This window comes from Bufo bufo, chromosome 4 (genome assembly GCF_905171765.1).
Source record: "Bufo bufo chromosome 4, aBufBuf1.1, whole genome shotgun sequence".
NCBI classification, from domain to species: Eukaryota; Metazoa; Chordata; class Amphibia; order Anura; family Bufonidae; genus Bufo; species Bufo bufo.
In genome coordinates, this window is record NC_053392.1 from 335,326,842 (window position 1) to 335,342,882 (window position 16,041).

At 43.3% G+C, this 16,041-nt stretch overlaps 1 protein-coding gene across 1 annotated transcript in view; it reads left to right on the top strand.

Annotated features, from left to right (window-relative positions):
* Nucleotides 1–2,639: 2,639 nt before the first annotated feature.
* The window catches only part of FOXO3 (forkhead box O3), a 135,174-nt gene continuing 121,772 nt past the window's right edge, over nt 2,640–16,041 (top strand). The window contains exon 1 of the mRNA XM_040428852.1: nt 2,640–3,666. Within this exon, the coding sequence (XP_040284786.1) occupies nt 3,112–3,666 (555 nt within the window). The 5' untranslated portion in view covers nt 2,640–3,111. The remainder of the gene's footprint in view (nt 3,667–16,041) is intronic.

Here is a 16,041-nt window from a genome sequence, read left to right on the forward strand (position 1 = left end):
GTGAGCCGCCGCCGGGCACAGGGAGATGAGCGCTTCCATTGCGCTCATCTCCATTGTAACCTGCCTGTGCCAGCGGAGGTGCAGGGGAGGGAGAGGCGTGTCCCTTCCCCTTCCTCTGATAGGCTGCAGGCACTAGGCCGGCAGCCTATCAGAGGCCGGCGCAGGTGGAGCGATGACGTCATCGCGCCGCCTGAGCCTTACAGCGCGGGACACAGGAAGAGTCTGCATCGCATCGCTGACACTGAGGTAAGTATAAGTGTTTTTTTTTTGTTTGTTTTTTTACAATAGTCTTACTGGCATATTGGGGGGGCTTATTACAATGGGGGGGGACTTAATACTGGCACATGATGGGGGGGACTTAAAACTGGCACATGATGATGGGGGGGACTTAATACTGGCACATGATGATGGGGGGGACTTAATACTGGCACATGATGATGGGGGGGACTTAATACTGGCACATGATGATGGGGGGGACTTAATACTGGCACATGATGGGGGGGGACTTAATACTGGCACATGATGATGGGGGACTTAATACTGGCACATGATGATGGGGGGACTTAATACTGGCACATGATGATGGGGGACTTAATACTGGCACATGATGATGGGGGGACTTAATACTGGCACATGATGATGGGGGGACTTAATACTGGCACATGATGATGGGGGTACTTAATACTGGCACATGATGATGGGGGGACTTATTACTGGCACATGATGGGGGGACTTAATACTGGCACATGATGATGGGGGAACTTAATACTGGCACATGATGGGGGGCTTAATACTGGCACATGATGGGGGGGCTTAATACTGGCACGATGGGGGGCTTAATACTGGCACATGATGGGGAGGCTTAATACTGGAACATGGGGGGGCTTAATACTGGCACATGATGGGGGGGCTTAATACTGGCACGTAATGGGGGGGCTTAATACTAGCACGTAATGGGGGGCTTATTACTAGCACGTAATGGGGGGCTTATTACTGGCACGTGATGGGGGGGCTTATTACTGGCATGTGATGGGGGGGCTTATTACTGGCACGTGATGGGGGCTTATTACTGGCACGTGATGGGGAGCTTATTATTGGCACGTGATGGGGGCTCTTGTTACTGGCACGTGATGGGGGCTTATTACTGGCACATTGGGGGGCTCTTGTTACTGGCAGTGGCACGTTATTGAGGGCACTTATTACTGGCACATTATTGGTGGGCACTATAGCGGCATCTACTGAGGCCACAAAGAAGGGGTGTTTTATATGGGGGCTCTGTACAGTAGCATTTTATACTGGGACACATTATGGTGGGTACTATGGAGAAGGGGAGACAGGAGTACTATGGAGTCATCTACGGGGGGCACTAAGAAGGGGTATTTTATACTTGCAAATTATGGGGGACACTGAGGGCATCTACTGGGGCACGATATATAGGGCATTTTATACTGGTACATTATGGGGGGCACTAGCAGGGAGGGGGGAGAGGAGCACTCTGGTGGCATTTACTGGGGGCACTATATAGGGGTATTTTATACTGGTACATTATGGGGGGCACTAGCAGGGAGGGGGGAGAGGAGCACTATGGAGGCATTTACTGGGGCACTATATAGGGGTATTTTATACTGGCACATTATGGGGGACATTAGCTCAACTGGGGGCATAAGGGGGTATGTTTTGCACATTATAAGGAGAATTATTTCTACTGGGGGGCATTATGGTATGACCCCCTAGTAGCAGCACCAGCCTCTCCCTGCTCTGCTATCCCTCTGCCCCTTCTCCAAATCCTTATTATGAAATCTTTCTCATTAGGATAAAACACAACATCAGCTCCGCCGAGCCCCCGGCCAAAGTGTTGAAGTGGTGTCCGAGATCCCCAAGGGCCAAGCCAAGTAACTGTAAGTGTTCATGTGAAATATGTTTATTTTATATATGTACACTCCTGTGAGAGGCGGGGAGGGAGATCTGTGGATGACACTGTTATAGGGAGGGAGATCTGTGGATGACACTGTTATGGAGGGGGAAATGGGGATGACACTGTCATGGGGTGGATCTGTGGATGACACATATAGCATAAGATGCTATATACGGTATGTGGCATCCACAGATCCCCCCCCCCCATAGCAGTGTCATCCACAGATCCCCCTCTCTATAAAAGTGTCATCCACAGACAGCTGGACTTTTCTTCCCTGTTGCGGTTTTAGGTATTGGGTAAAGTATTGCAGCATTTCTAAGCGTACTTGTGTAAATGTATCGTTGTTATAGCTGCCCCCCCTACTTTTGTCCTGGCCCCCAGTGTGCCCCCCCAAAATTTGAAAGCTAGAGACGCCACTGTTAGAGTGGGGGTTGCACGTGAGGAGGGGGTTGCGAAGAAGTTTCGGGGGGGGGGGGGGGTGGAGGGGTCAAAAATGAGCTGTGGGGCCAAGCTACGCCACTGGTATATTGCCTATGTTCATATAAAAAAAAGTGGGTAGTGTGGACAGGTAATATATAGATATAAGTGAACTTGGCACCCCAGTCCCATATTCCAGCTGTCTATAGGGCTGTACAGTGGAAAGCAGCAGTGAAGGAGTGTGCTGTGCACTCCCCTCCCATCTGGGCCTCCTCCCAGTGGGCAGTGCTGGCAGGGTTAGGTTGTCTGTACCCTGCGTGTGCCCCTCACTAGTGTGATGTTAGTGGAGGAGGCTGTCAGGAGGGGACTGTGCAGGGTGACAGACAGAGCCCACCGCCCGCCCTGTCCAGCAGATAAGAGGCGAATTCTCGGCCGTGGCTGCCCCCTCTCATTGGCAGAGCCGTGCCCGCTGCACGAGAAGGGACCTGAGCGAGGTGTGGGGAATTGTCAAGATGGCAGCAGCGGGAGCAGGGAGGTGATGTGCAGATGCCAGGGCTGCACATGGACGGATGTGTACAGTAGTGAGGAAGGCTTATGCGGCCGTGTGCATGTGACAGCGGGGATTCATATGTGCGTACACCCCGGGACAAAGAGTGCTCGGAGCCATGGAGCCCGTCTACCTGCACCACTAGGCGCTGCCCTGTAATCCGCTCACTTCTCCACTGCTTCCACCTACACACACGTTGGCATTTCTTGTGTTTTCTGGCAACTTAGCCAGCATGGCAGACGCTCTGCCACCCGCCTCCCCGGAGGGGGACGTGGATATAGACTCGGACTTCGAGCCGCAGAGCCGGCCCCGCTCCTGCACTTGGCCCCTGCAGCGCCCCGACTCTCAGGCCAGCCCGGCGAAGCCTGGCATCCCCGGGGACTCGTCGTCCATGATCCCGGAGGAAGACGACGACGACGACGAGGAGGTGTCCGCCGCCTCGGCAGGGGCGGCCGGAGACTCGGTGGAGAGGGGCACGCTGCTGCTGGTGAGCGGCGGGGATGTGGCGGCGATGACGGTGCTGGCCGCTCCGGTCGGTGGAGTGGAGACCGTGCAGACGGCGCTGTGGGCTGGAGGGAGCGCTGTCAGCGGGGCGGCCGGCCAGCAGAGGAAGTGCTCGTCCCGCAGGAATGCCTGGGGGAATATGTCCTATGCAGACCTCATCACCAGGGCCATCGAGAGCTCCCCGGACAAGAGGCTCACCCTGTCCCAGATCTACGACTGGATGGTCCGCTCCGTACCCTACTTCAAGGACAAGGGGGACAGCAACAGCTCCGCCGGCTGGAAGGTGAGAGGGGCCGGGGACACGTGTGACTGGCAGGCGGCGCTGCCAACCTCGCCTGGCACCCGCTGTGTGTACACAGGCAGGTACTGTCAGCATGGTGGACGGATGTGGGTGGTAGGATAGACTGTATATGTATAGTAGTGTGCATGGTACTGTATATGTATCATAGTGTATGGCCATATATACTGTATATGTATAGTAGTGTGCATGGTGCTGTATATGTGTATATATATATATGTATGATAGTGTATAGTCATATATACTGTATATGTATAGTAGTGTGCATGGTACTGTATATGTATCATAGTGTATGGTCATATATACTGTATATGTATAGTAGTGTGCATGGTGCTGTATATGTGTATATATATATATATATGTATGATAGTGTATAGTCATATATACTGTTGTATAGTAGTGTGCATGGTGCTGTATATGTATATATATGTATGATAGTGTATGGTCATATAGACTGTATATGTATAGTAGTGTGCATGGTGCTGTATATGTGTATATATATATGTATGATAGTGTATAGTCATATATACTGTTGTATAGTAGTGTGCATGGTGCTGTATATGTATATATATGTATGATAGTGTATGGTCATATAGACTGTATATGTATAGTAGTGTGCATGGTGCTGTATATGTATGATAGTGTATGGTCATATATACTGTATATGTATAGTAGTGTATGGTCATATATACTGTATATGTATAGTAGTGTGCATGGTGCTGTATATGTATAGTAGTGTATGGTCATATATACTGTATATGTATAGTAGTGTATGGTCATATATACTGTATATGTATAGTAGTGTATGGTCATATATACTGTATATGTGTGGTAGTGTATGGTCATATATACTGTATATGTGTGGTAGTGTATGGTCATATATACTGTATATGTATAGTAGTGTATGGTCATATATACTGTATATGTGTGGTAGTGTATGGTCATATATACTGTATATGTGTGGTAGTGTATGGTCATATATACTGTATATGTGTGGTAGTGTATGGTCATATATATACTGTATATGTATAGTAGTGTATGGTCATATATATACTGTATATGTATAGTAGTGTATGGTCATATATACTGTATATGTATAGTAGTGTGCATGGTGCTGTATATGTGTATATATATATATGTATGATAGTGTATAGTCATATATACTGTATATGTATAGTAGTGTGCATGGTACTGTATATGTATCATAGTGTATGGTCATATATACTGTATATGTATAGTAGTGTGCATGGTGCTGTATATGTGTATATATATATATATGTATGATAGTGTATAGTCATATATACTGTTGTATAGTAGTGTGCATGGTGCTGTATATGTATATATATGTATGATAGTGTATGGTCATATAGACTGTATATGTATAGTAGTGTGCATGGTGCTGTATATGTATGATAGTGTATGGTCATATATACTGTATATGTATAGTAGTGTATGGTCATATATACTGTATATGTATAGTAGTGTGCATGGTGCTGTATATGTATAGTAGTGTATGGTCATATATACTGTATATGTATAGTAGTGTATGGTCATATATACTGTATATGTATAGTAGTGTATGGTCATATATACTGTATATGTGTGGTAGTGTATGGTCATATATACTGTATATGTGTGGTAGTGTATGGTCATATATACTGTATATGTATAGTAGTGTATGGTCATATATACTGTATATGTGTGGTAGTGTATGGTCATATATACTGTATATGTGTGGTAGTGTATGGTCATATATACTGTATATGTGTGGTAGTGTATGGTCATATATATACTGTATATGTATAGTAGTGTATGGTCATATATATACTGTATATGTATAGTAGTGTATGGTCATATATACTGTATATGTATAGTAGTGTATGGTCATATATACTGTATATGTATAGTAGTGTATGGTCATATATACTGTATATGTATGGTAGTGTATGGTCATATATACTGTATATGTATGATAGCGTATGGTAATGTATACTGTATATGTATAGTAGTGTATGGTCATATATACTGTATATGTATAGTAGTGTATGGTCATATATACTGTATATGTATGGTCATATATACTGTATATGTATAGTAGTGTATGGTCATATATACTGTATATGTATAGTAGTGTATGGTCATATATACTGTATATGTATGGTAGTGTATGGTCATATATACTGTATATGTGTGGTAGTGTATGGTCATATATACTGTATATGTATAGTAGTGTATGGTCATATATACTGTATATGTATAGTAGTGTATGGTCATATATACTGTATATGTATAGTAGTGTATGGTCATATATACTGTATATGTATGGTAGTGTATGGTCATATATACTGTATATGTATGGTAGTGTATGGTCATATATACTGTATATGTATGATAGCGTATGGTAATGTATACTGTATATGTATAGTAGTGTATGGTCATATATACTGTATATGTATGGTCATATATACTGTATATGTATAGTAGTGTATGGTCATATATACTGTATATGTATAGTAGTGTATGGTCATATATACTGTATATGTATGGTCATATATACTGTATATGTATAGTAGTGTATGGTCATATATACTGTATATGTATAGTAGTGTATGGTCATATATACTGTATATGTATGGTAGTGTATGGTCATATATACTGTATATGTATGGTAGTGTATGGTCATATATACTGTATATGTATAGTAGTGTATGGTCATATATACTGTATATGTATAGTAGTGTATGGTCATATATACTGTATATGTATGGTAGTGTATGGTCATATATACTGTATATGTATAGTAGTGTATGGTCATATATACTGTATATGTATAGTAGTGTATGGTCATATATACTGTATATGTATGGTAGTGTATGGTCATATATACTGTATATGTATAGTAGAGTGCATGGTACTGTATATGTTTGATAGTGTATGCTCATATATACTGTACGTATGGTACTGTATATGTATGACAGTGTATGGTAATGTATATGTATAATTGTCATATACACTATCATACATACAGTATATATGACCATACACTTTTATACATATACATTACCATACACTGTCATTCATATACAGTACCATACGTACAGTATATATGAGCATACACTATCAAACATATACAGTATACAGCACCATACACTGATAAATATACATTACCATACAGTATCATACAGTATATATGACCATACGCTATCATACATATACAGTATATATGACCATACGCTATCATACATATACAGTATAGATGACCATACGCTATCATACATATACAGTATAGATGACCATACGCTACTATACATATACAGTATACATTACCATACGCTATCATACATATACAGTATATATGACCATACGCTATCATACATATACAGTATAGATGACCATACGCTACTATACATATACAGTATACATTACCATACGCTATCATACATATACAGTATACATTACCATACGCTATCATACATATACAGTATATATGACCATACGCTATCATACATATACAGTATATATGACCATACGCTATCATACATATACAGTATATATGACCATACGCTATCATACATATACAGTATATATGACCATACGCTATCATACATATACAGTATACATTACCATACGCTATCATACATATACAGTATAGATGACCATACGCTACTATACATATACAGTATACATTACTATACGCTATCATACATATACAGTATACATTACCATACGCTATCATACATATACAGTATATATGACCATACGCTATCATACATATACAGTATATATGACCATATGCTATCATACATATACAGTATATATGACCATACAATATCATACATATACAGTATACATGACCATACGCTATCATACATATACAGTATATATGACCATACGCTATCATACATATACAGTATATATGACCATACGCTATCATACATATACAGTATATATGACCATACGCTATCATACATATACAGTATATATGGTAATGTATACTGTATATGTATAGTAGTGTATGGTAATATAGGCTATGTATGATAGTGTGTATTGTCATATATACTGTATATGAATGGTAGTGTATGCTTCTATACATTATCTGTGTGTGTTCACATGTGTGATAGTGTGTGTGGTTATATAGGCAGTATATGTATATAGATTCTACATGCATGTTTATAAATACGTCATGTGTCTGATTTATGTTTATATGTATACTGTATGTATGATGGTATGTCTTATATTTGGTATATGTGTGGATACATGCATGATAGGCTTTGTCTTTATATATACAGTTTGTGAAAATCCTTGTATAATAGAATGTGTAGTATATAATATATATATAGCGCACTCATGGGAACCACATCTGTAGCGTCAGGTGCATTGTTTACATACGCCCATCCATAGATATGGGATATGCCTATATATATATATATATATATATATATATGCACACACACCAGCGCACTATATAATACACCCACTTTTCTCTACTGCCTGTATCCTTGTTAACATTCAGTGAGGAGGAGCTGATCTTCGGAAAAGTTTCTACAGGAAGGAGTGTCGTATGTTTACATATGCAGATCTATAGGCGCAGTGCACATCTATGCACATACCTAATCCTTATGAATGAGACTTATGGAAACAAAGAATCCCACCTGCAGCCATGAACTGAGTGTATGCTGAATGTGAAGTATGTACCGCGTGTGCTGTGGTTACATACATCCTGTCCATTTAATAACCTTCACATTACATCTTCCACAGTGCCTCACGTATGAAGTGACAATGGCAATAATTAGACCCCTATGGACATACAGGTAAGGGTACTTTCACACTAGCGTTTTTCTTTTCCGGCATAGAGTTCCGTCCTAAGGGCTCAATACCGAAAAAGAATGGATCAGTTTTATCCCCATGCATTCTGAATGGAGAGTAATCCGTTCAGGAGGCATCAGGATGTCTTCAGTTCAGTCTTTTTGCCTTTTCAGGACGGAGATAATACCGCAGCATGCTACGGTTTTATCTCCGTCCAAAATTCGGATCCCCTTTTGCGGTCTGCGCATGCTTAAACCGCAAAAAAAGAAGAAAAAAAAGAAATGCCAGATCCGGAGAGACGGATGCTGCAGTTTTCTCTCCGTCCAAAATTCCTGAACACTTGCCGGATCCGGCATTAATTTCCATCGAAATGTATTAGTGCCGGATCCAGCATTAAAATCTCCGCATTGTCGGATCCGTTCTTTCGGTCCGCGCATGTGCAGATCTTTAAATCTGTGAAGAAAAAAAAATACCGGATCCGTTTTTCTGGATGACAACCGGAAAGACGGATCCGGTATTGCAATGCATTTGTCAGACGGATCCGCATCCGTTTGCGACGGAACTGCCTGCCGGAATCCTCTGCCGCAAGTGGGAAAGTACCCTTACTCAAAATTGCATAGAATAATGGTCTTTTAGAGGGGTGGTCTTCTCAGCGAAGAGGCAGGATACATGACACACGGGGAACTGAAAACCTGTCACTGAATATCTGGTCTCAGTAAAGGGGTGGTCTTCTCAGAGAGGTTGCACTGTATTTCATAGCCGTGAACAGTGCTCAGAGCCTATAGGGTTCTGTAATGTAAAGCTTGTCATATACTCTGTGTAAATATATATAGCTACTGTATGCATATCTTGGCCCTGTAGGGGTACAGAGTGGCAGTACTACAATTATTTAGGAGGTAAGCTGTAAACACTGGCCATTGCTGGGTTTCAGTGATTCATGATTGAACATAGTAATTATAGAAGCCGTGGATCACATACCCCCTTTTTTTCGCACACATGGTTATGCACGTACTGCACTGGTTTATGTATATATATAATATACATGATCTACGGTAATTTTTAGCAGATTAATAACGATTGACTGGGATTGTCTTATTTTTATGCTGGTGTTATATGGGACCAGTAAAAGGATCTATCTCTCTCCTGTGATGTGGGCGCGCGGCGCCCAACGCCTCCCATCTGTGCATCTCTACACCGAGGCCGCCCCATCACATGACATTTTCATGTGCTTGTGGGCGTGGCAGTGTGACGCCAGATGGGAGGAGGGCACGGTGCGGGCATTCGCCCGCTGCGCAGTCATTATACATTAAGGTGATTGAAATCATCATGCATCCTATTGGTGGATAGGGGATATAAATATCTGATCTCAAAGCGATGACGTTACCCCCAGACGAAGGCACGCCGAAACGCGCGTCGGGGTGGCGCCATCCTGGTATACACACTTACTTAGGTGAGTCCTCCTGACATTGTATTCTCTTGGATTCATGGCTAATACTTGTATGGGATATAATTCTATATACTCTCCATTGCCAGTATCCTTGATTTGATTCATGTTCATGATTCTTGCAGATAGAAGATTCATCCGATTTTTTATTTCTTATGTATTTGTACCATATTGCAATTACCAGTAACTTTTACACATGATATATTTATTTATATATCCTTTTACATCAATTTTTCAATAAAATATGACATTTTAGGCTACTTTCACACTAGCGTTCGGGTGTCCGCTCGTGAGCTCCGTTTGAAGGGGCTCACGAGCGGTCCCGAACGCAGCCGTCTGACCCTAATGCATTCTCAGTGGAGGCGGATCCACTGAGAATGCATCCGCCTGCCAGCGCTCAGCCTCCGCTCCGCTCAGTGAGCGGACACCTGAACGCTGCTTGCAGCGTTCGGGTGTCCGCCTGGCCGTGCGGAGGCGAGCGGATCCGTCCAGACTTACAATGTAAGTCAATGGGGGCGGATCCGCTTGAAGATGACACCATATGGCTCAATCTTCAAGCGGATCCGCTCCCCATTGACTTACAATGTAAAGTCTGAACGGATCCGCTCAGACAACTTTCACACTTAGAAAATTTTCTAAGTTTTAATGCAGACGGATCCGTTCTGAACGGATGCGAACGTCTGCATTATCGGAGCGGATCCGTCTGATGAAACATCAGACGGATCCGCTCCGAACGCTAGTGTGAAAGTAGCCTTATATGGGTACTTTGTCAGCTCCAATTTTTCTTCAGTTGTTTCTCATTTGCGGGAGCTTGTACCGTTTTTTTTTTACTCAAGTTGACCCCCCACTTAGCCACAATATATATTGGTACACTCCGTCTTGGCAATAGGGTCACTTTTGGTTGTTTTTTTTGTATTTATTTGTGTATTGGACAGTAGTGGTCATGCTCATGGGTAGAGGAGCCTTCATTACTGGCCGTTTGGTGATCACACTTTCCCTACAGCGCTCGCCATATTGTCCACGCTCCCGGCCAGTGATACTTTAAGGGCTCATTCAGACGGCCGTATGCTGTCCGCAAAAATACTGAATGCTATCCGTTTTTTTGCGGATCCGCAAAAAAAATGAAACATGTCCTATACTTGTCCGTGAAAATCAGGACATGGCCCCATTGAAGTCTATGGGTCCGCAAAAATACTGAATGCTATCCGTTTTTTTGCAGATCCGTTTTTTTGCGGATCCGCAAAAAAACGGATAGCATTCAGTATTTTTGCGGACAGCATACGGCCGTCTGAATGAGCCCTTAATGCTGTTTGTGTGTTGCTATATTTACCATTACCTGTATGACTATACGGGTTCTGTGTTCTAAGGGTACTTTCACACTAGCGTTATTCTTTTCCGGCACTGAGTTCCGTCCTAGGGGCTCTATACCGGAAAAGAACTGATCAGTTTTATCCCCATGCATTCTGAATGGAGAGTAATCCCTTCAGGATGCATCAGGATGTCTTCAGTTCCGTCTTTTTGCCTTTTCAGGACGGAGATAATACCGCAGCATGCTACAGTTTTATCTGTTCGGATCCGTTTTTGCGGTCTGCGCATGCTCAAACCGCAAAATGCATTTGTCAGACGAATCAGGATCCTGATCCGTCTGACAAATGCCATCAGTTTGCATACGTTTTGACGGATCCGGCAGGCAGTTCCGGCAACGGAACTGCCTGCCGGAATCCTCTTACGTAAGGGTGAAAGTACCCTTACAGGGGCTTTCACTTAAAAAAAAAAAGGCCCCTGTACCCTGCATCATGATTCTGGCGCCGCTCTTTTTGTCTCAGTGTACCTATGCATGCAGCATACGGTATATACAGAGTATATACAGACAACGTATCACAGCGCACACATCATACGCCATACAGTGGAGGGGGCACAAGCATGATACAGGGAATATGGGTAAGTGACATTTTATTATATTTCTAAAATGATTGCAATTCTAGCCGGAAAGTATTTTTCACGCTAAGGCTACTTTCACACTAGCGTTCGGGTGTCCGCTCGTGCGCTCCGTTTGAAGGGGCTCACGAGCGGTCCCGAACGCATCCGTCTGGCCCCAATGCATTCTCAGTGGAGGCGGATCCACTGAGAATGCATCCGCCTGCCAGCGCTCAGCCTCCGCTCCGCTCAGTGAGCGGACACCTGAACGCTGCTTGCAGCGTTCGGGTGTCCGCCTGGCCGTGCGGAGGCGAGCAGATCCGTCCAGACTTACAATGTAAGTCAATGGAGGCGGATCCGCTTGAAGATGACACCATATGGCTCAATCTTCAAGCGGATCCGTTCCCCATTGACTTACAATGTAAAGTCTGAACGGATCCGCTCAGACAACTTTCACACTTAGAAAATTTTCTAAGTTTTAATGCAGACGCATCCGTTCTGAACGGATACGAACGTCTGCATTATAGGAGCGGATCCGTCTGATGAAACATCAGACGGATCCGCTCCGAACGCTAGTGTGAAAGTAGACTAAAGGGTATAAACTGACGCGTTTTAGTTCCATTGATTCGTCTGTTGCCAGAAAAGATACTTTGGTTCATGACTTCGCTGTATTTTTGATGTTTCTACTTCAGGTGAGGGCAGTGGAAGATGGGGAGATATTATTCAGCTTTAGCACACAGTTTGAGAACCAGGCAATGAAGGGGAAGGTATAAAAGGCACAGTGAATAAAAAAAATAAGGCATAGAAACAGCAAGAAATGAAGCCTCGCAGATCCCCAGCCATTTCCACTTCCCACTGGTCTCTCATTTCGGGTGCCCCTTGATCCACAGTGAATGAGTCAGTCAGTGACTATCTGAGGTGTGTCCATTTGTGGAAAATGACCCCTTTAAAGAGGTGTTCCCACCTGGAACATTTATGACTTATTGATAAGATATGCCATAAATGTCTGATACGTGTGGATCCAACCTTTGGGACCCGCTCCCAAGAACAGGGTCTAACTGTGAATGGAGAGCACACTGCGCATGCGCGACATCCTCTCCAGTCACTGCTATGGGAATTAGGAAAATAGCTGAGGGAGCGTGCTAGGCTATTTTTGAAAGTCCCATAGCAGTGAATGGAGAGGAAATGCGCATGTACCCCTCCTTTCAGAAGTCCCATAGCGGTGAATGGAGGGGCGTCCAGGCATGCCCAGCGTGCTCTCCCTTGGGCCCTGTTCTTGAGATGGGAGTGGGTCTCTCAGAAAACTGTACCAGTTGGACATTTATGGCATAAATTATGCCATAAATGTCCCAGATGAGAATACCCCTTAAACTTCTTAATGATCACTAGGGCTTGATATTGTACACACACAGATATTTTTTTTAGACTAAAGCCTTATGCACATGACTGTATTTTGGGGCCAGATCTGCATTTTTGAGAATCGCACGCCCATTCATTTCTGTGGGGTTGCAAAAAACAGATGTCTGGAAGTCACGTGTGCTTGAATCTAACCTAAGATCCCGAAAGAGAATGTGGGAGTTACAGTGGGGGAAATAATTATTTGACCCCTCACTGATTTTGTAAGTTTGTCCAATGACAAAGAAATGAAAAGTCTCAGAACAGTATCATTTCAATGGTAGGTTTATTGTAACAGTGGCAGATAGCACATCAAAAGGAAAATCGAAAAAATAACTTTAAATAAAAGATAGCAACTGATTTGCATTTCATTGAGTGAAATAAGTATTTGAACCCTCTAACAAAAAAAGACTTAATACTTGGTGGAAAAACCCTTGTTTGCAAGCACAGAGGTCAAACGTTTCTTGTAATTGATGACCAAGTTTGCGCACATTTTAGGAGGAATGTTGGTCCACTCCTCTTTGCAGATCATCTCTAAATCCCTAAGGTTTCGAGGCTGTCTCTGTGCAACTCTGAGCTTGAGCTCCCTCCATAGGTTTTCGATTGGATTAAGGTCCGGAGACTGACTAGGCCACTCCATGACCTTAATGTGCTTCTTCTTGAGCCACTCCTTTGTTGCCTTTGCTGTATGTTTTGGGTCATTGTCGTGCTGGAACACCCATCCACGACCCATTTTCAGTTTCCTGGCAGAGGGAAGGAGGTTGTCGCTCAGGATTTCACGATATATGGCTCCGTCCATTTTCCCGTTTATGCGAATAAGTTGTCCTGTGCCCTTAGCAGAAAAACACCCCCAAAGCAAAATGTTTCCACCCCCATGCTTGACGGTGGGGACGGTGTTTTGGGGGTCATAGGCAGCATTTTTCTTCCTCCAAACACAGCGAGTTGAGTTAATGCCAAAGAGCTCTATTTTGGTCTCATCAGACCACAGCACCTTCTCCCAGTCACTCTCTGAATCATTCAGGTGTTCATTGGCAAACTTCAGACGGGCCTGCACATGTGCCTTCCTGAGCAGGGGGACCTTGCGAGCCCTGCAGGATTTTAATCCATTGCGGTGTAATGTGTTTCCAATGGTTTTCTTGGTGACTGTGGTCCCTGCTAATTTGAGGTCATTAACTAACTCCTCCCGTGTAGTTCTAGGATGCTTTTTCACCTTTCTCAGAACCATTGACACCCCACGAGGTGAGATCTTGCGTGGAGCCCCAGAGCGAGGTCGATTGATGGTCATTTTGTGCTCCTTCCATTTTCGAACAATCGCACCAACAGTTGTCACCTTCTCTCCCAGCTTCTTGCTAATGGTTTTGTAGCCCATTCCAGCCTTGTGCAGGTCTACAATTTTGTCTCTGACATCCTTGGACAGCTCTTTGGTCTTTCCCATGTTGGAGAGTTTGGAGTCTGCTTGATTGATTGATTGATTCTGTGGACAGGTGTCTTTTATACAGGTGACTAGTTAAGACAGGTGTCCTTAATGAGGGTGACTAATTGAGTAGAAGTGTCTAACCACTCTGTGGGAGCCAGAACTCTTAATGGTTGGTAGGGGTTCAAATACTTATTTCACTCAATGAAATGCAAATCAGTTGCTATCTTTTATTTAAAGTTATTTTTTCGATTTTCCTTTTGATGTGCTATCTGCCACTGTTACAATAAACCTACCATTGAAATGATACTGTTCTGAGACTTTTCATTTCTTTGTCATTGGACAAACTTACAAAATCAGCGAGGGGTCAAATAATTATTTCCCCCACTGTATTAGAACACGTGAGCAACCAGAAAAAATCTGCTGCATGCATCGGCTTTTGTCCGGCTGAAACCCGGCACTCATGCCGGAAACTGTCCGCATCCAATTTCAGTCAGTGGTGCCCGACGGTGATGCGGCTAGGCTGGATCCAGTGAACTCAAGCAGGCTGTTCTCTGCTAGATCCAATAAACACAAGTGTGACACTAGCCTAAGGTGTCCCGGCCTTGGCTTCACCTGCACAGGTAGTGTGTGCTAGTTTTATAGCTTTATTGTTTACTTTGTGCTCCAAGGCCCATTTTAGACAGTCACCTGTTTAGAAAGCTGTTACCATCCCGTATAACACTATGCCAGAGGTTTAGATATGGTGGAGGAAATTTATCAAAATGGTGTATAGTAGAACTGGCTTAGTTGCCCATAGCAACCAATCAGATTCCACCTTTCATTTTCCAAAGGAGCTGTGAAAAATGAAAGGTGGAATCTGATTGGTTGCTATGGGCATCTAAGCCAGTTCTACTTTACACCAGTTTGATAAAGCTCCCCCGGTATATTTGATGACTGGTTCCCTTTAAGACTTTTTGCAAAGTAACTTGATTATTCATTTTGAAGGCATTAGAGCAATGACAAATGGTTATGAAGGTGGATGAATCCAAATCCATCAAATCGATATTGTATCTCCTGCCGTAGTGATACTGTCTATACCGCACAACCCAGGGAAACTGCAATATTCAAAGTGGGTGCAAACCAGAGCTTCACTGGAGCTATCGGCGGCCACTTGTGTACAATGGGCAGGCTTAGCATGGCACGTCATTGCAATTACAGCACACTATAACATCTGGTTTTGAACAGTGTGTGCCATCCAAGGGTTGCACTGCCCATATTTCACATGGATGTTTTTTGGAAATCGGGCCAAGACATTTTGTCCAGGTCTAACCGAAAAGTAAATAATCCTTAACTGAGCCTTTTGGCGAATATACAAATGAGCAAGAACCCTACCCTGACAATG